General features: G+C 48.7%; 2 protein-coding genes across 6 annotated transcripts; one reads left to right on the top strand and one right to left on the bottom strand.

Annotated features, from left to right (window-relative positions):
- Positions 1–85: 85 nt before the first annotated feature.
- Positions 86–7,031, bottom strand: Mettl23 (methyltransferase 23, arginine). Of its 3 annotated transcripts, none has more exons than XM_090350389.1 (5): positions 6,949–7,031; positions 4,272–4,376; positions 916–1,153; positions 733–817; positions 86–607 (listed from the first exon to the last, which is right to left on the bottom strand). In XM_090350389.1, the coding sequence occupies exons 2-5, from the start codon at positions 4,353–4,355 to the stop codon at positions 442–444; spliced, it is 573 nt and encodes a 190-aa protein (XP_090206515.1). In that variant the 5' UTR covers positions 4,356–4,376; positions 6,949–7,031; the 3' UTR covers positions 86–441. The 3 variants fall into 3 exon arrangements, with proteins under 3 accessions (XP_090206515.1, XP_090206516.1, XP_090206517.1); XM_090350390.1 differs by lacking the exon at positions 6,949–7,031 and adding an exon at positions 6,525–6,834; XM_090350391.1 differs by lacking the exon at positions 6,949–7,031 and having other exon boundaries at positions 4,289–4,376.
- A 108-nt stretch (positions 7,032–7,139) lies between these two features.
- On the top strand, positions 7,140–12,869 carry Jmjd6 (jumonji domain containing 6, arginine demethylase and lysine hydroxylase). Of its 3 annotated transcripts, XM_090350387.1 has the most exons (7): positions 7,140–7,615; positions 8,050–8,438; positions 8,968–9,254; positions 9,963–10,060; positions 10,545–10,633; positions 11,583–11,721; positions 12,513–12,869. In XM_090350387.1, the coding sequence occupies exons 1-7, from the start codon at positions 7,487–7,489 to the stop codon at positions 12,642–12,644; spliced, it is 1,263 nt and encodes a 420-aa protein (XP_090206513.1). In that variant the 5' UTR covers positions 7,140–7,486; the 3' UTR covers positions 12,645–12,869. The 3 variants fall into 3 exon arrangements, with proteins under 3 accessions (XP_090206513.1, XP_090206512.1, XP_090206510.1); XM_090350386.1 differs by lacking the exon at positions 12,513–12,869 and having other exon boundaries at positions 7,141–7,615; positions 9,963–10,098; positions 10,540–10,633; positions 11,583–11,703; XM_090350384.1 differs by lacking the exon at positions 10,545–10,633 and having other exon boundaries at positions 7,149–7,615; positions 9,963–10,098.
- Positions 12,870–18,312: the final 5,443 nt, after the last annotated feature.

Here is an 18,312-nt window from a genome sequence, read left to right as displayed (position 1 = left end):
TATCATCCCCAACTTGAAATAAGACCTATGTAATGCTGAGTACCATTGGCCTTAAGTAGCGATGGCAATAAGATGCTTAGCACGGCTAAGGGCAAGAGCTGGAGATGGAACTTGCTTAGCATGCATTCTGTCCCAGAGTTCAATGTCCAGCATCATAAGAAAAGCAATGCAAGGGGCTGTGAGTTTCGCCTAGTGGCTGCCTAGCATGCAAGAAGACTTAAGACTAGGGTTCAATTCCTCAATACCACATGCATACAAAAACCCACAAGTGGTGCTGTGGCTCAAGTGACAGCTTCTAGCCTTGAGTAATGCTCAGGCCTAAGCTCAAGCCCTAGAACTGGGGGTGGGGGGAGGCAATTCAAGTGTTCCATGGGTTTTAATTTTGGTTTCCTGATAAACAGTATTAGAGAACACTGTCCCAGGAGAGGTTATGGATTTAATTCAGAGGCTGTCCTTTGCAAAGGAGATGACCAGCATTTCAACAGTATGTCTTCCTGGAAGGGCAGATTCAGCTATCTCTTCTTTGTCTGCATCAAAAGACTCCAGAGGAATGTGGACACATTTCATATCCCACTTGTAGAGCAAAGCTTCAAGTGACCAGTCAGCACTTAAAAGAAATAAATGTAAGATTAACATGTTTTCCTTGATCAAGAAATTTAAGAATCCTGGAATTTAAGAGTTAGTGAAATATGCCCATGGGTTTGAGTAGACCAATATTGTTTCAACACTCACCTTCTAACCTGATAGGTTGACCACAGTTGAGCCTTGGGGTTCTTCTGCATTAGAAAGTAGACCGTAGTTAAAATATCTTCAAAATCTAAAGAGAGAGGATATCTTTTAGTGGACTTTTGTTTGGTAGGGAGTGAGGGGGTAGTCAGTATAAGGGTTTGAATTTTGGGCCAAGGTACTATTTACCTTCTGGCTCAAAGAATACATCAGATGCAAGAATAAGGTCCTGTGGTGGTAAGGCTAGAAGGTCTGGAGAAATGTGGCCCCATGTCAGTCCTATAACCTGTACCTGTGGCAGGTTATTCAATTGACAGCTTTGCCTACAGATTTCCAGGCAGTGAGGAAGTTCAGAGCTGTCAGACAGTATGACTTCAGCACCACATTTTGCAGCCAAGACTCCTGGAAGGCTTACTCCAGCTCCAATCTAGTAAACAAAAGCATGCAGAAATAGAGCATTTAAAGACTAGAATGCTAACTTTGAAGTTGTGGTGGATAACTTACATTTTTATCTGTCATGTATTTCTAAGCCTCATAAAACAACACTGCTATATAAGTAGGCTAAAAAAAAACTTAGGAAGTGTGAGAGAAAGGCAAGGGTAAGATATGTCTGGTAAACTCTTAAGAGTTTGTCTGGCACTGCCAGATTAAATGTGACCTAAGCAACTTTGGTGTCACTTGCTCTTATACGTTTATGAACGACACCAGGACACATGACCTGCTGGCACAGCTAGCTGGAGTTGTCGCTACCAATATTACTCTTCTGTAGGTCAATGTACAGCAGCTTTCTGCTTATGAGACAATGTAAGTACACAGCCAAGGCTGGCTTTTGAACTTGCTTTCCAGGCCTTAGCTCTTGGGTATTGTATTTACAGGTATGTGCCACCACACCAGCTTAAAGGAGATTTTCTAGTAAGACCTAGAAAATAAGGCCCTTTGTAAATATGCTGAAGAATACCAAGAATGGGATCATAAATGCAGGAGCTGACACAGTTTCCCACTTTCCAGTTTGATACCCAGCAGACTATTATGAAGCATGATATGAAGTTCACTGCTTGTGTAAATTTGCTAAGATTTATTTTAGCAAGGCACGAGCATCCAAATAGTAAGCAGAGGCAAAATATACTAGTTCAAGGCCAGTCTGGGCCATGGTAGGCAAGACTTGTCTCAAAAATTTTCAGGGTACCCAACCTCCCCGGTGCCCACAGTGAGCATTCTCAATCCATCAAGGTACTTTGGGGAATCACCAGGCCTCCAGTCAAGATAAGTGATAAGCCAGACAAGTCTGAAGTGGAGAAGTTTGACAGATCAAAACTGAAGAAAACTAATACTGAAGAAAAACACTTCCTTCAAAAGAAACTAGCCAGCAGGAGAAAGAATGTGTTTAAACATCCTAAAATGCAGATTTCCTCTCAAGAACACGCTTCAACATGGCCCGACATTCGTGCTTTTAGGCTTATTACTGTAAAGCTCTGTGTTCATGGAGATTTGAAGCACCTGTAAATGGTTTATCTTCTATATTCCCTGGCTAAAATTTCATCAGTAACAAGTGCCCCCTTAAATTTTTTTTTAAAGTGAAATTTCACATGGTAGATGATTGCTGTCAGGAATCTATGGATGACATTTGTAGGAGTGATCCTTGCGTTAATCTACAATGGGTGCCTTCTGCTTCATAATCATACTTTCATAGCATCTTAATTTTCATTTACAGTGAACCATTTTTAAAAAAAAAAAAATACAGTCAAGGGGCCAGGAGTTTGGCCTAGTGGTTAAAGTGCTTGCCTAGCATGCATGAAGACCCGGGTTCAATTCCTCGGTACCACATACATAGAAAAAAAAAAAAAGCCAGAAGTGGTGCTGAGGCTCAAGTGGTAGAGCTCTAGACTTGAGAAAGTCCAGGGACAGTGCTCAGGCCCTGAGCTCAAGCCCAGGACTGGCAAAAAAAAAAAAAAAAAAATACAGTCAAGCCGGGTGCATTGGCTCACGCCTATAATCCTAGCTACTCAGGAAGCTGAGATCTGAGAATCACAGTTCAAAGCTAGCCCAGGCACTAATATCTGAGACTCTTATCTCCAGATTAACTTCCAGAAACCAGAAATGGGGCTGAGGCTCAAGGGGTAGGGTGGTAGCCTTGACCTGAAGAACTTGGGGATAATGCCCAAGCACAGGGGTAACGAAGTTGCCTTGGGCTGAAGATCTTGAAGGACAGCACCCAGGCCCAGAGTTCAAGCCCCACAACGAACAAAAAAAAAAAAAAACTCCAGGGTTAGGAATGTAGCTTAATGCTTAGCATGCATAAAGCCTTGGTTGGCTCCTCAGTGCCACATACACAACAAAAACAAGCAGTGCTTTGGCTCAAGTACTAGCCTTGAGCACAGAGAAGCTCAGGGACTACCTAGGCCTGAGTTCAAGCCCCAGGACTAACACAAAATTTTTTTTTTACTTTTCAGCTTTAGCAGTCTCAAACCAGGTGGAGTAGTGAGCAGTTAATAAAACGGGAAATATTTTGACACTTATCTCAACATTTCCAAAAATGGATTGGATGTCAATATCTGTACCCACCCAAAACTATTTTTTTTTTTTTGCCAATCATGGGCTTGAGCTCAGGGCCTGAGCACTGTCCTTGGACTTTCTCAAGGTTAGTGCTCTACCACTTGAGCCTCAGCACCATTTCTGGCTTTTTTCTATGTATGTGGTACCGAGGAATTGAACCCGGGTCTTCGTGCATGCTAGGCAAGCACTCTACCACTAGGCCAAACTCCCAGCCCCAAAACTATTTTGAAAATTATTTTTTGCTTCAGGGCTTTTTAATCAAGGCTACCACTTAAGTGCCTTTCTACCTTTATTTTGGATTTCCTAGCACCCTAAACTTTGAGAAATTGTAGTAAGCACTCAAATTTAGGTCTTTTCTTTTTTGTTGTTTTTCGGTGCCCAAAACGTGAAAAGCATAGTGCCCAGGCTGGCTTTGAACCTCAATCCTGAGATCTCAGCCTCCTGAGTAGCTAGGATAACAGGCATGAGTCACTGAGCCTGGCAGTCTGTGAGACTCTAATCTCCAATTAACCACCAGAAAATTGGAAGTGGCACTGTGGCTCAAGGCGTAGGGCAGTAGCCTTGAGCTGAAGATCCCAGGGACAACATTCAGGCCCAGAGTTCAAGTCCCACGACCATGATTTAAAAAAAACAAAACTTGCCAGCCAGGTGTGGTGATAGTGATACACACCTGTAATTCCAGCACTCAGGAGGCTGAGGCAGAAAAACAGTAAATTCTTGGCTAGCTTAGAGTACAAAGGGAGACCTGTACATACAGTCAAAATAAGAGCAGTCAAATTGTAAAGGGCCACGTAGTCAATACTTTCAGACTTTATAGGCCACTTAATGGTCTGTCACATGAGTTAACACTCCAAAAACAAAATGGCTTTCATAACTTTCAAGTTAGCCATACCGTTCCTGACTTTCAAATACTTTAGCAAAGGCTAAAAACAATCAAGTAGAGAGAAATCTGAATATAACCCAGGATTTTGGAAACTTCAGGAGCCATGTACCTCTAAGACAGCCTTGCCGGGCAGAAATCTTCTGTAGAACCATAGGTACTGGGCCAAGACCACAGCACAGGGCCAGATGTACATTCCATACTGCTGATGCAGGACCTGAAAAGAATATGAGGGTTGGTTGTTCTTTTGTTTTGGGTTTTTTTTGTTTTTGTTTTTGTTTTTTTTGCCAGTCGTGGGGCTTGGACTCAGGGCCTGGACACTGTCCTTGGACACTTTTTGCTCAAGGTTAGTGCTCTGCCACCTGAGCCACAGCACCACTTCTGGCTTTTTCTGTGTACATGGATGGTACCAAAGAATCAAACCAGGGTTTTGTGCATGCTAGGTAAGCACTCTACCACTAAGCTACACTCCCAGCCCCAAGAATGTTTTATCTAATAAAATCTATCCTGCTGGAAGCTGGATTATAGTATTTATACAGTAATTATTGTCAGGCTCCTGCTTTCTGGTTCACAACCTGTGGGGGGAACATAAAACTACAAAGCCATGTAATAGATACTCTTTGCAACACTCATTTGACTCATTGTATAGAGTTCTCTTTGTTTTTGCCAGTCCTGGGGCATGAGCTCAGAGCCTGAGCATTATCCTTGGGCTTGCAAGGCAAGCGTTCTATGGCTTGAGCCACAGCACCATTTCTGGCTTTTGTTCTTTTTTCTGTGTATGTGGTACCAAGGAATTAAGCCCATAGCTTCATACATGCTGGGCTAGCACTCTACCCCTAAGCCACACTCCCAGTCTCCCGGGGTTTTTGTTTTTTGTTTTAGCCTGGTCATAAGGCTTGAACTCAGGGACTGGGTGGTGTTCCTGTGCTCCTTTGCTCAAGGACAGAGCTCTACCACATGAGCCACACCACTTCTGGTTTTCTCATGGCTAATTGGAGATGAGTCTCATAGAGTTCCTGCCTAGGCTGGCTTTGAACTGTGAGCCTCAGATCTCAGCCTCCAGAGTGCTGTAATTGCAGGTATTCACCATTATGCTTCCCCAACCTCTTAAACAGGGCCTGAGAATCAGGGACCATGGAGGATGGAGTTCTCATGGAGTGTGTGTATATTTGTTCTACTAGAGAACGATAGGCAGCAATTTTGGACTACGATAAATGCAAGAAACAGTAAAGCAGAGGTGGGTTGAGGTGACTGCAAGTACTTTCCCTTGAGGTTTCCCTCAAGGTTAGCACTCTACCACTTGCCCACAGCTCCACTTAGAGGTTTTGGTGTGTGTGTTTGTGTTTTTTGTTTTACCAGTCCTGGGGCTTGACTGAGGACTTGGGCACTGTCTTTGGGTACTTTTTGCTCAAGGCTAGTGCTCTGCTACAGAGCCATTTCTGGCTTTTCTGTGTATGTGGTACAGAGGAATCGAACCCAGGTCTTGGTGCATGCTAGGCACTCTACCAATAGGCTACTTTTTGGTAGTTAGAGATGAGTCTCATGGCTTTTCCTGACTGGGCTAGCTTTCAACCATGAGCCTCGGATCTCAGCTTCCTCAGTAACAAGCACTACCAGGTTACTTTTGAATTAAAGTCTCTACAGGCTCAAGGTATGCACTGGGCCAGAGTCCCAAAGACCACACCCAACTCATCCTTGAGGAGTCTCACAAACCTATCTGCCAAAACCACCCCTGAACTGTGTCCTCATCTCAGTCTCCCAAATAGCTAGGACTGCGGGAGTAAGCCACCCAACTCCAGCTTATTCCAACTTCTAACTTCTCCCAAGCTGTCCCTTCCTTTTTTGACATGTGCCTCCCTTTTAAACTGCTGTTACAATCAAACATGAGAATGCCAAAGTGCTTTGCAAAAACAGCAAGTTTATTTTTATTTAGAGTGCTGAGGCAGCTCCGGGTTTAGAGGGAAACGATGGGTGCAAGAAAATTTACTCCTGCACAAGGATTGCAGGCCTGATCTCCAAAGAAGTGAGCAGCCTGGGACTGCTATGTAGCTCCATAGTGCAGCTTTTGCCTAGCAATCCCGAGGCCCTGGGTTCCATTCCCAGGGCGCACGCACGAACGAGATAAATCGATTCAGCTTTCTAACAAGATCAAGGTAATAGGAACCAAGAATGTCACTTGCTTGGGCAGAAAACAGCCAATGTGTTGAAGCCCTTGTTAGCACGGTGCCCAACCTTTTGCTCCTCCAGCCACACACACACACACACCTCATCCCACCCAAACAAATCTGCAGAGACCAGAGTGTGGGTCGTCGCCTTTGCCCGGGAGTCCCGGCGCCTCCCACTCCGCCGGTGCAGCCGTACGCACCTGCGGGACGCGGACCTCCAGCACAGCACCCTCGGCTCTTGGGCCCGGCTCCTCCGTGAACCGAAAGCGCTGGGCCCAGGCCGCACGCCTTCCGACCCCGCGCTCGTCCCCCGACGGGGCGGCGGCAGAAGGCGCCGGGCTGCCAGGCTGCGCGAGGGACACGTCGGGTCTCCGCGCCCCGGGCCCGACGCGGCCTTCCGCCCGTCCCCTCCCCGGGCGCCACGCGGCCTTCCGCCGCCCCGTCCTGCCGCTCTCCCGGGGCCAGAAAGGCTGCTCTCTGTTCCCTTGATTCGGTGGGCTCAAAAGAGACACACACTACGAGCCCGAGTCCGACACCCGACCGGAAGCGGGTGCTGCGGAGGCCCCAGGCAGCGGAAGTGATGCGCACGCCTCAGCGGGGAGGGGCAAGGCAGCGGCGGGTTACCTGGATGACTCAACCTTCACATCGTGGCGCCTAGCCGGAAGCGGGCCGTAGGGCGGGGCCGCCAAGCCGGAAATGGTGCTCACGCCGCCACCAGGAGAAGCGGGGAGGCGGCGCTCCCAGGCGGAGGCGACCTTCCGATCCTGGCGCCTCGCCGGAAGCGGGTGGTAGGGAGGCGACGTGCTGCCGGAAGTGGTGTGCACGCCGCAGCGAGGAGCGGCCGGGAGGCGTCGCTAACTAGACGGGCGCGACCTTCCTATCATGGCGTCCTTCCCGAGCGCATAAGGGCGGGCTCTGGAGACGACGAAGCCAATGGCGGATCGCGAGAGGCGGCGGGGCGGGGAGGACCATTGTCTCTCGCCCAACCCGAAGCTCGGGAGGTGGCTGGGGAGTGAATTTTCTGGAAGGCGACCTTAAAGGCGCCGGGCCGGACCGAAGGGCGTTTGGGTGTCGCCGCCGCGCCGGAGCCTCGGTGATCGCGTTGGCGGCGGGGAGCGAGCCGTGCGGAGGCCGCGGAGGAAGCCGCCGGCCACCCCTCAGGATGAACCACAAGAGCAAGAAGCGCATCCGCGAGGCCAAGCGCAGCGCCCGGCCCGAGCTCAAGGACTCCCTGGACTGGACCCGGCACAACTACTACGAGAGCTTCTCGCTGAGCCCGGCGGCCGTGGCGGTGAGGGGGCCGGGCCCGGGGCGGGGACGCGGGGAGCTCCCGGGGAGCTCGGCGCGTTCGGGGTCCGCCTCCTCCCGCGCAGCGGCCGCCCGCAGCCCTCCCTCCTCCGGAGTCCGCCACCCTAGAGAGGCCCCTGACCCCACGGGCCCGCGCGGGAGATCGGGCTGTCGGAGCCCCTGAGTGGGACTCGGCGAACTTCACCCCTCACCTGACGGCAGCTGTGGGTGCGACGCGCTCGGGCGCGATGCGGCCGGGCGCACGTGGGGTTCCCTCCTCCGCCCCCCTGCAGAAGCCCGTCATTCCTTACCAATACGAGTCATTATTCATTATTCCTTGGAGGCGCCGGGGGAGGGGGGTGGGGGTAGGAAACGTTCGCCTAGGGACCTTTTCCTTAAAAAAAAAAAAAAAGACAGCGCTCTTTTCTAATTTCACAGGATAACGTGGAAAGGGCCGACGCTTTACAGCTGTCGGTGGGAGAATTTGTGGAGCGCTACGAAAAACCTTACAAGCCCGTAGTGCTGCTGAATGCCCAAGAGGGCTGGTCTGCGCAGGAGAAATGGACTCTGGAGCGCCTGAAAAGGAAATACCGGAACCAGAAGTTCAAGTGCGGTGAGGATAACGATGGCTACTCGGTGAAGATGAAGATGAAATACTACATCGAGTACATGGAGAGCACGCGAGATGACAGCCCCCTTTACATCTTTGACAGCAGCTATGGGGAACACCCCAAAAGAAGGAAACTTTTGGAAGACTACAAGGTGCCCAAGTTTTTCACCGATGACCTTTTCCAGTATGCAGGGGAGAAGCGCAGGCCCCCTTACAGGTAAAGTGTTCCACTGCTCAGTGGTTAGGTTACCAGTTTTATCAAGAATAGCACTTTGCACACCTCAGTTCAATCGGCTGACATGTGTTCAAAACACAGTGGTTCTCCCAGGCTACCCAAATGATAAGGATCATTGGAATGGTGTCCTCCTGTACATCAGGATTCCTCAGCTCCTCAGTTAATTTAGATGTGCAGCTGAACCACTAACCAGGCACTGATGACTGACACCTATAATGCTAACTGCTCAGGAGGCTGAGACGGGAGGATCAGAGTTTGAAGCCAACACAGGCAATTAACCAGCAAAAAAGTCAAAAATGGAAGTGTGACACAAGTGGTAGAGTGCTAATCCTAAGCAGAAGAAGCTAAGAAAAAGCACGAGGACCTCAGTTCAGCTCCACTACCAGCACCAAGGAAGGAAAAAAGAACTTGACCCATTGATCTGTGAGGGAGATTTTTGCGATATAAGGTTAACACTTCCATGTGTATGCCATTAAATTCTTTAACTTCTTGGGTGTTTTCCATTCAATAGGTGGTTTGTGATGGGGCCACCACGTTCTGGAACCGGAATTCACATTGACCCTTTGGGAACCAGTGCCTGGAATGCCTTGGTTCAGGGCCATAAGCGCTGGTGCCTGTTTCCTACTAGCACTCCTCGAGAACTCATCAAGGTGACTCGAGAGGAAGGAGGGAACCAACAAGATGAAGCAATTACCTGGTTTAATGTTATTTATCCCCGGACCCAGCTTCCAACCTGGCCACCTGAATTCAAACCCCTGGAAATCTTACAAAAACCAGGAGAGACTGTCTTTGTGCCAGGTATACATGAATTAGGAGGAAGTCTGTCCTTCTGAGCCCTACCCTTACCCCAAGTACTTTCTTTGTAGTAATTTTGTCTTGTCATTTTGGAGTAGAATTACTTACTGCACATGTGTGCAAGAGGCTTGCACTTGCACCACCACCTTCTCTAGGGTCCATAGTAGGTAGCAGCATCTCAGGTATAGAGGGAACTTTTCTCTACACTTCATGTGTCTGTCCTTGGTAGTTTAGTTGCCAGGCAGTGTGTGCCTAGTTCTGTAAGGTTTTGATCATGCGTAGTGGGGTACTAAGTGGAGTGAGGCATACCATGCTAGACCTTGCACTTTGGTAGGAAAAGCTTAGGGCTATATGGGCATTACAGTAGGTGTCTTAGAAGTTGCATAAGTTTCATTTTTTTGCAGTTTTCATCACAACATTGGATTAACAAGGGGTCAACAGATTGTTTCTGTAAAGGGTCAGAAGTTAAACATTTTAGGTCTTGTGAGCCAAATGGTCTGTCACCATTGCTCAGCAGTGCCTTTTAGTGGGGAAGTAGCCCTAGAAGGGGTGGGAAAAGATGGCTTGGCTTTGCCCTTTTGCAATCCCTGGATCAGGCATAACTTAAGCTGAGTCATGTGATTCTGAGCTCCCTGACATGTGGAGTGGACATCACACAGTGATAGCATCCAAGCCCAGCACTCACTGAACTGTGTATATGTTGGATTTCAGGGGGCTGGTGGCATGTTGTCCTCAATCTCGACACTACCATTGCCATTACCCAGAATTTTGCCAGCAGCACCAACTTCCCTGTTGTGTGGCACAAGACGGTAAGAGGGAGACCAAAGTTATCAAGGAAGTGGTATAGGTGAGAGGCATTTTATTTCTTGCTTTTGCTGTCTTCTGATTCCTATCCCAGAGATGAAATAAGTCTACCACTGCAATACTGAGTGTTGAGTTTAGAGAGGCCTGGAGAAAATGAACCGGGTTCCTGCCTAAACCTGTGGATAGCCTAGAGGTTCCTAGGAGGAGCCTGCTGTCGGGGTTGGCAGCCTCAGATGGCAGGATAAGGCTCTGCCTATTTGACCCAAGGCCACTCAGCAGGCTCCCAACTGGGTGGTTTCTGTTTTGCTTTCTTTTTTTTGTTGTTTTGTTTTTCAGAGCTAGCACTAGCAAAAGAAAAAAAAAAAGGCTCTTTTGTTAGGCTTGGTATGATATTTCTTTTTCTTATCCCATTTGAACTTGTTAACTTCAGTTCTTGTGAGTGAGGTGACTCCCCTGGAGACTTAGCGCCTCCTTTTATCCACAGACCAGATACAGCACGGGCAGCGGCAGTGCAAGCCACCCCCAGCCACCCCGTGCCACTGTGTCCCAACCCTGACCTGGAGGGACCAGCTCTCGGGGTAAGAGAGGGATCCTGGCTCTGTCAGTACTCCGCCTCCCTGCTGAGAGGGCCAGCAAGGGTGGTGGCTTCTGTTCCCCTGGATTCTGGGCACTTGAAGCCCACTTACTGTGCCCCTAGGCCACTATGTCCTGTGGTGAGGTCGCTTCGCAGCCTCAACACAGCAGGCCCTTGGCCTCTGGTTGCAGTGGATGCCAGGCAGGGCTGCTGCTCTGGTTCAGCTCCTCTGCCAGGTGAGGGGTGTGGTCTTTTTGTTTGTGACCTTGTGTTTCTGCTTTTATAAGTAGAATCTACCCAAGTCCCTCCTGCCTTAGTGCTGCATTGCAGAAAGAAAAGTTGTTTTGTTCTGTTTTGTTTTTTAAAGCTTAGTCTGCTGGGCACTATTGGCTTATACCTATAATTTTAGCTATTCAGAAGGTTGAGAAATAAGAATTGTGGTATGAAGCCAGCCCAGGTAGGAACGTCTATGAGACTTTTATCTCCAATAACCACCAAAAAGCTGCAAGTGGAGGTATGGCTGAAATGGTAGAGCGCTAGCCTTGAGCAAAAAAAATCAGGGACAGCGCCCAGGCCCTGAGTTCAAGCCCGAATACAACCTCTCCCTGTAAACCACCCCCCCACCCAAAAAAAAAAAAAAAACCAGCCAGAAAAAGTTTAGCAACAAAACTGGGTAAAGGAACTGCTTTCCTAAGGAGAAAAAAATGAAGACTAACCAAGGAAAAATTGCCTTGGGCAGCAGGTGATAGGAAATGGATTGTAGCTTTCCTTTAGGAAACTGGGCTGGGAGGGATTATTCCCAGCATGGGGCCTAACGTGGGGCAAGTCTCCACCACCAGATAGAATTAGGAGCTAGTACTGGTGTATTTAGTGGACACAGGCCTCCATGTTGACTCACCTGTATACGATGGCACTCCCATCCTAGCACTGAGAACCCATCTCTTGCCCTGCAGAATCCTGAAACAGGAGCACCCTGAGCTGGCAGTCCTAGCCGATGCAGTTGACCTCCAGGAATCCACAGGGATTGCCTCTGATAGCTCCAGCGACTCCTCCAGCTCCTCCAGCTCCAGCTCCTCCGACTCAGACTCAGAGGTAAGGCTCAACCTGCCAGCTCAAGGTCTCAGGCATGCTCCCCATCCTAGTCCTTCCTCCGAGGGCTCTGGGTGCCACCATTACTGCCCCAGGCAAACGCTGCTCTTTTTGCAGCTTTTAGCATTGGTGAATTGTTCAGTACTGCAGAGTTGCTGATGTGTGTAGTCACTAAATGGCCCGAGATCAAGCAGATAGCAAAGGGCAGTGACAGGCCAGGACTCACAGCAGTCTGACCTCAGAGCCTGTGCCTTGGACGATACCCATGGCCTGCTTTAGCCACCAGCAGTGCTGATGAAAGGGTACTGCAGCCTTAGCAGATGCAGTGGTTGGCTCTTACATCAGTCTGCTCTTCTGTGATAGGGCTGTACTCTCTGCTTGGACACATCAGCTCTGCACTGTGGTGGTGGTAAAGAGGCTGTAATGTGCTTGTAGAATGCCAAATATAAGGTGGAGGGCAGGAGTTTGGCCCAGTGGTAGAGTGCTTGCCTCGCATGCACATAGACCCAGTTTGATTGCTTGGTACCACATATGTAGAAAAAATCTGGAAGTGGTGCTGTAGCTCAAGAGGTGGTAATAGAGTCTGTGAGAGAGTGGGGGGCACAGGCATCTCAGGGAAGCCTGCAGTTCTTGGGGAGCCCAGTGCCCAAGGTGGAGTGAGTGTACATTGCTGAGTGTGATCCCAGGCAGAAGTTCTGCCTCTGGGAGGAAGGATGGTGCTGTTCTGAGGACAGGAGTGGGGTGGAGGAGTGTGCTGTATCCAGCTGCATTCTTGTTTCTTCCCTCCTATCCAGTGTGAGACTGGGTCTGAAGGCGATGGGACGATGCACCGTAGGAAGAAGAGGCGGACGTGCAGTGTGGTGGGGAACGGGGACACCACCTCACAGGATGACTGCGTGAGCAAAGAGCGCAGCTCCTCCAGGTGACCATATCCAGCAGCTGGTGGAGGAGGACGCACTCAGAGGGGCAGGACCCAGGAGGGCAGCCCAGCACATGGGAAGGCTGCAGAGAGCCTGAGGATGAGGAGGATCTTGGAGTGGGAAGCCCTCACAGCATCTGCTGCCATGGTTTGTTCTCTGTCCTAAAGGCAAGATGGTGTGAGTGGTGCCATGGAGACCCTTTACCTATTTAATAAAAGTAAATCCATTTTATATCTTCGTCCATTTTCCTTTGGGAGTATGGAGCTTCTGCGGTGCTCCTAGAGTGGGAAGGGAAATATCCGAACAGCCCTGGGCACCCAAGAATCCTTTTCCCCTTCTCCCATCTGGCCTGGCTACTTTGGGTGCTTGTCTAAGCTGGACAGCAGCAGGAAGCTTCTTTGTGTGGGAGTATGCGTACTTGTGTGTGCACACTGGTACAGGGCTTGAACGCAGAGCTTGGGTGCTGTCTCTTAGCTTTTTATTCAAGATTGGTTGGAGTTCTACCACTTGAGCCACAGATAAGAGCTCATGGATTTTCCAGTCTTGGCTAGCTCCAAACTGCAGTCCTCAGATCTCAGTCTCTCAGATCGCAAGGATTACAGGCATTAGCCTGTAAGTTTCTTCTGAAACTTTTTTTTTAATACAGTCTCACTTTGTAGCCCAGACTGGGGCTAAACTTGTGTCTCAACCTGCCAGTGGTAGAATTAGTTATTTGCTACCACACTTAGATCTTTTATAGCATCTTAGTCACGTCTTTTTGTGTGTGTGTGCCTGTTGTCTGTGGGACTTGAAATCTGTGTGTGGGGGTTGTCCCTGAGCTCTTCAGTTCAAGGCTACCACCCTACCCCTAGAGCCACAGCACCACTTCCAGTTTTCTGGTGGTTAATTGGAGATAAGAGTCTCAAATACTTTAGTGCCCTGGCTGGTTTTGAACTTCGATCCTAAGATCTCAGCCTTCTGAGTAACTAGAGTTAAAGGCAGGAGCCACCATGCCTGGCTGTAGTCACATCTTTAAAATACTCTTTTTTTGAAACAAACTAGATTGTACAAAGTATCGACCAGCACCTCCCCTAATAGGCAGGGAGCAGCCCCACAGTGAAGCACTCAGCACAAAGCTGGAATCTTGGCTGAGGTCTTTAGCCTAGAAGTCCTTGTTCAGTGTTCTGGTAGAGGTGTTAAGAAGTAAGTTTGTAGGCCTAATGGCTTACACCTATAGTTCTAGCTACTGGGAGGCAATATCAGGGAGGATCATGATTTGTGGCTAGCCTGGGCAAAAAGTTAGTGAGATCTCATCTCAGAGTAACGCAGTTATCAGACCTCAGCTAACCTATCTATCTCTTCCCCACAAAAAAAGGTAAAGTTGTGGGGAGATAGTAATGTACTGGCGTTAGTAATGTACTAGAGTTTTGTGATGCTCTTGGAATGGCTTTTTCTTCTTCTTCTGGGACACTTTTTTTTTTCTCCTCAAGGCTAGCATTCTGCTACTTGAGCCACAGCACCATTTCCAGCTTTTTCTGTGTATGTGATAATGAGGAGTCAAACCCAGGACTTCATGCACTCTAGGTGAGCACTTACCACTAGGCTACCATCTTAGCCCCTTGATATGTTTTGTTTTTTTTTCTTTTGTGGTGGGGGGGGGGGAGCTTCAATTGGCGCTGTCCCTGAGCTCTTTGGCTCAAAGCTATTGCCCTACCTCTTGAGCCTCAGCCCCACTTCTGGTTTTCTAGTATCTGGAATTACAGGTATGAGCCAACGTAGTGGCTTTTTAGGTGCATAATGAAAGGCCCATGATTCTTTCACATTTTCTGATTTTTAGTCTGGCTGAAACTCCATGGAGAAAGTCAGATGTCTGTCTTGAGTGAGTTTGTGGCTAGACAGTGCCTTCAGCCTTAGCTCGCCACAACCTTGACCTTTTCACTTTTTAATTTGTTGGTACTCTGATTGGCTTGGAGAAAGCCTGATATCTTTTCCACATGGTGTCAGGGTCTGCTTTCAACATTGCCATCCAGCTTTGGGACTCCGTGCTGTCTATATGCTGATTCCAGGCAATTGTGCTTTCCTTGGCTGGATTAGGGACACTTGTGGAGGCTGAGCTGGTCTTACTGCTTTGTAAGACCTATATTCTGAGAATGTTTCAAGCTCAGCTGGCTCAGTGAAACACTGAAGGTCGTGTGATAGTGGGTAAGGGTTGGCACTGGTTGACCATGAGCCTGGAAAGGTCTCTGAGCTATTCCCACTGTGGTGGTAAGGATCAGCTGACCATATCCCATGTCAAGACCAGAGTGGTGAGTGTCTCTTACCTGTGCAGAGCCAATCGCATAAGGAGTACTCTTAAGTGCATACAGCCCTCCTTGGTGGTATTGGTGGCCCAAAGCTGTACTGGGGACCATGTCCCAGCCATATGCCTAGCACCTTGCCTTCTGTTCAGAACCATCCTCATTTTTCTCCAGAGTGGCTGTGAAACCTCAAGGTTTGTTTTTGTTTTGAGGGAAAGGGAACAGCAGATAAGACATTGGGTCTAAAAAAAAAAAGACATTAGGGTCTTTCATTTGTGTACCAGTAGTATAGGTATGGAAAATGTTGATAGCCTAGTAAGCATAGGTCACAAGTTCAAAGCCCAGTACTGTTGGGAGAAAAGTGTTCAATGCATTGCTTCAGCTTAGTTGTAAGAAGCTTCTAGGAGACCAGTTTAGTTCTGTCCTTCACAAGATTCATGTATAGGGACTTGGTGGCTACTGTCCCTAAGCATTTGACCTGCAGTCAGGCGGACAACTACATGAAATAATTTTAAAATGGTGTCTTTAAAAAATAGTGTCTTTGATCTATAGGATCTGTGGATTGATATTTGAGTTTTCAAGTACTAGGGCTTGGAACTCAGGGCCTAGGAATGACTCATCAGACTCCAGGTCTTTGGTGGGTGTTCAGTTTCTGGCAGATGGGTCTTCATGTCCAGATGCTGGCCCTGCAGCCTTGCTCTGGTCCTTGGTGGTGGTAGTTCTGGTTTCTGCCCTGTGAAACTCCAACCAAGTTGTCTATCAGCAGCTGGCGGATGGAGACTCCTTCCCCTTCACAGAGGCAGCACTGTCCTGGCTTCCCACCCCTTGCTTCCCAGAAACAGGACCCACTGTCCCCCAGTGAGCCAGATAGAACATCAGTGTGGTCAGGGAAAACTCTCAACTGTATTCCTCCTCCTACTTTTTTAATGACTTGCCATCTGAAAGCATTTCTCCCCTAGTATTGCTGCTGGGCTGGCTCACTGCCCCTCACCAGCTGTCCATTTCTAAGCTTAACCAGAAACAAGCAGAGCACAGTGGTCCACCCCTGCTGGGAGACTGAGGCAAGAGGATCATGTGAGCTGAGGAGTTCATAGCCAGGACCACGTTCTGAGACCCCAGCTTAAAATAGTTTTTTGGTTTGATTTGATCATGGGACTTGAATCTGGGCCTAGGCTCTGTCCCTGAGCTCTTCAGCTGAAGGCTGCCACCCTACCCCTTGAGCCATAGCAATACTTATGGTTTTCTAGTGGTTAATTAGAGATGAGTCTCAAGGACTTTCGTGCCTGGGATGGCTTTGAACTGCAATCCTCAGATCTCAGCCTCCTGGGTAGCTAGGATTACAGAGGTGAGCCTCTGGCATCCAGCATTTTTTTTTTTAAAGGAGCTTTTTGCCAGCAGGGGGTGTGATAATAAGTTGATGCCGGTGACCTGAGTGGCAGAGCAGGAATTGGAAATTGAAAGATCAGCAGCCTAACTCTTCAGATGCCAGAAGTGCTTCCTGGATGTCTGGCTCACCTGATCGGCCTCAATCATCTGTCCTGGTGGTGTCTGTGATAAAGATTCCCTGCTGCCAGTGGCTTTTGTCACCTGATAAGGGACTTATGGGCAACTACTCCATTATGGAAGTAGAGTGGGGACAAGGTAGGGTACCATGTGTGATGAAGGAGTGGAGCCTGTGGCCCAGGTGCTTCAGACATGGGTAGAAGTGGGACTAAGGGTATGGCTCCCATTTAGTAGTTAACATGTCCACACCTGGCCTGAGCTCCTACCAGTGGTGGCAGCCACTGGAGAGGGTAGGGTGCAGCATTAGACCATTTCCTAGGTTAAACCAAAGAGCTGGGTCCTGGGGAGGTGATCTGATGGGAAGGAAATGGTGAGGAGGAGAAGTGTGAGGGCAACCTGAGTGGCCCAGGACCTTCAGGATCCTGGTCTCCCGCCCGGAAGCCCAAACCAGTGGCACAGCTGCAGGCTTCTCTGCAGCTTGCTGGACTGAGATACTGGAGTGCTCAGCTGGGAGATCCACTGTGCAGGGTGCTCTCCATGGTTTATCTGGTCTTGGAACCTGCCTCCTTAGTAATGGAAGCTCAGGAGAGTACTAGAGCCAGCACTGATGGCTAGGGTTGCGGCAGGGACAGCCCAGGCCTCTGATTTGGTGGAGCTTGGTGGACAGTGAGTGTGCCATGGTCCCAAAGTCAGCAGGTCAGGTAGAGGGACTTGGTGTGTACACTTACATGGCCTGAAAATCAAGTACAGTCAACCACATGCATGCCTTGGCTCTTCAGGAAGGAACATGGTCAAGTTTTGTAGGACAGAAATGTGGCAAGAAGGGACCGAAGTTTGACCTAGTGGTAGAGTGCTCACCTAGCATGCATGACGACCGGGGTTTGATTCTTTGGTACCACATACACAGAAAAGGCCGGAAATGGCACTGTGGTTCAAGTGGTAGAGCTCTAGCCTTGAGAAAACCCAGGTCCTGAGTTCAAGCCCCAGGACTGGCAATAAATAAATAAATGGATGAAATGTAGCAAGAAGTGGCTGGTGCCAGTGCTTGGAGCTTGGACTTGAGGCAGAGGATGGAATGGAGTAAGATTCCACAGTGGTTGCAAGAGGTGTCTATGAAGTAGGTGTTCAAGGACACAGCCAATAGGCTCTTCTGCTTGATATAACATTCCCACAGAGAAGTTGTTTCAATGTATTTGCTCCTACTGCCCTGCTTGTGGGTTCAAGTATAGTCTAGTTGCTTCTGCTTGCCTGCCCTGCCTGGGTTTGGGTAAAATGGTAGTGGTTTTCAGTAAGGCAAGGTGAAAGTGGCTAGGCCCACTGGTGTTGTCTTTCAGTATGTCTCATTCACTCAAAGAATGCCCAACCCTAGGGCTCTTCCCAACCTCATTGCTATCTCCCAGGTGATTTTATAAGACTCCACAAAAGAACTAGGTTGCCTCACAGCACCCAGACCTCCAATACTTGTCAGACCACTGAGCAGTCTTGGGGCTCTATCCCCTCCCACCTCTGTGGGGTCTGCCATTGGGTTGGTATTTTTAACTTTCTTTTTTTTTGCCAGTCCTGGGCCTTGAGCTCAGAGCCTGAGCACTCTCCTTGGACTTTCTCAAGGCTAGAACTCTACCACTTGAGCCTCAGCACCATTTCTGGCTTGTTTTTCCTATGTATGTGGCACTGAGGAGTCAAACCCAGGTCTTCTTGCATGCTAGGCAAGCACTCTACCACTAGGCCAAACTCCTGGCCCCGCCCGGTATTTTTAACTTTTACATGAATAAAGCTTGTTCATTTTGAATAAAGCAACTGGATTTGGCATTGTGTGTTTTGTTCTTGTTTTCTTTTTCTATTTATTTGAAAGACAGGAAAATGTAGTTTGCCTGCAAAACTAGGTCTCTTAAAAT

This window comes from Megascapheus bottae, chromosome 17, assembly GCF_031878675.1.
Source record: "Megascapheus bottae isolate mThoBot1 chromosome 17, mThoBot2.hap1, whole genome shotgun sequence".
NCBI lineage: Eukaryota > Metazoa > Chordata > Mammalia > Rodentia > Geomyidae > Megascapheus > Megascapheus bottae.
Note: the sequence above shows the minus strand (reverse complement) of the source record. Positions and strands in the feature narration are given on the sequence as shown.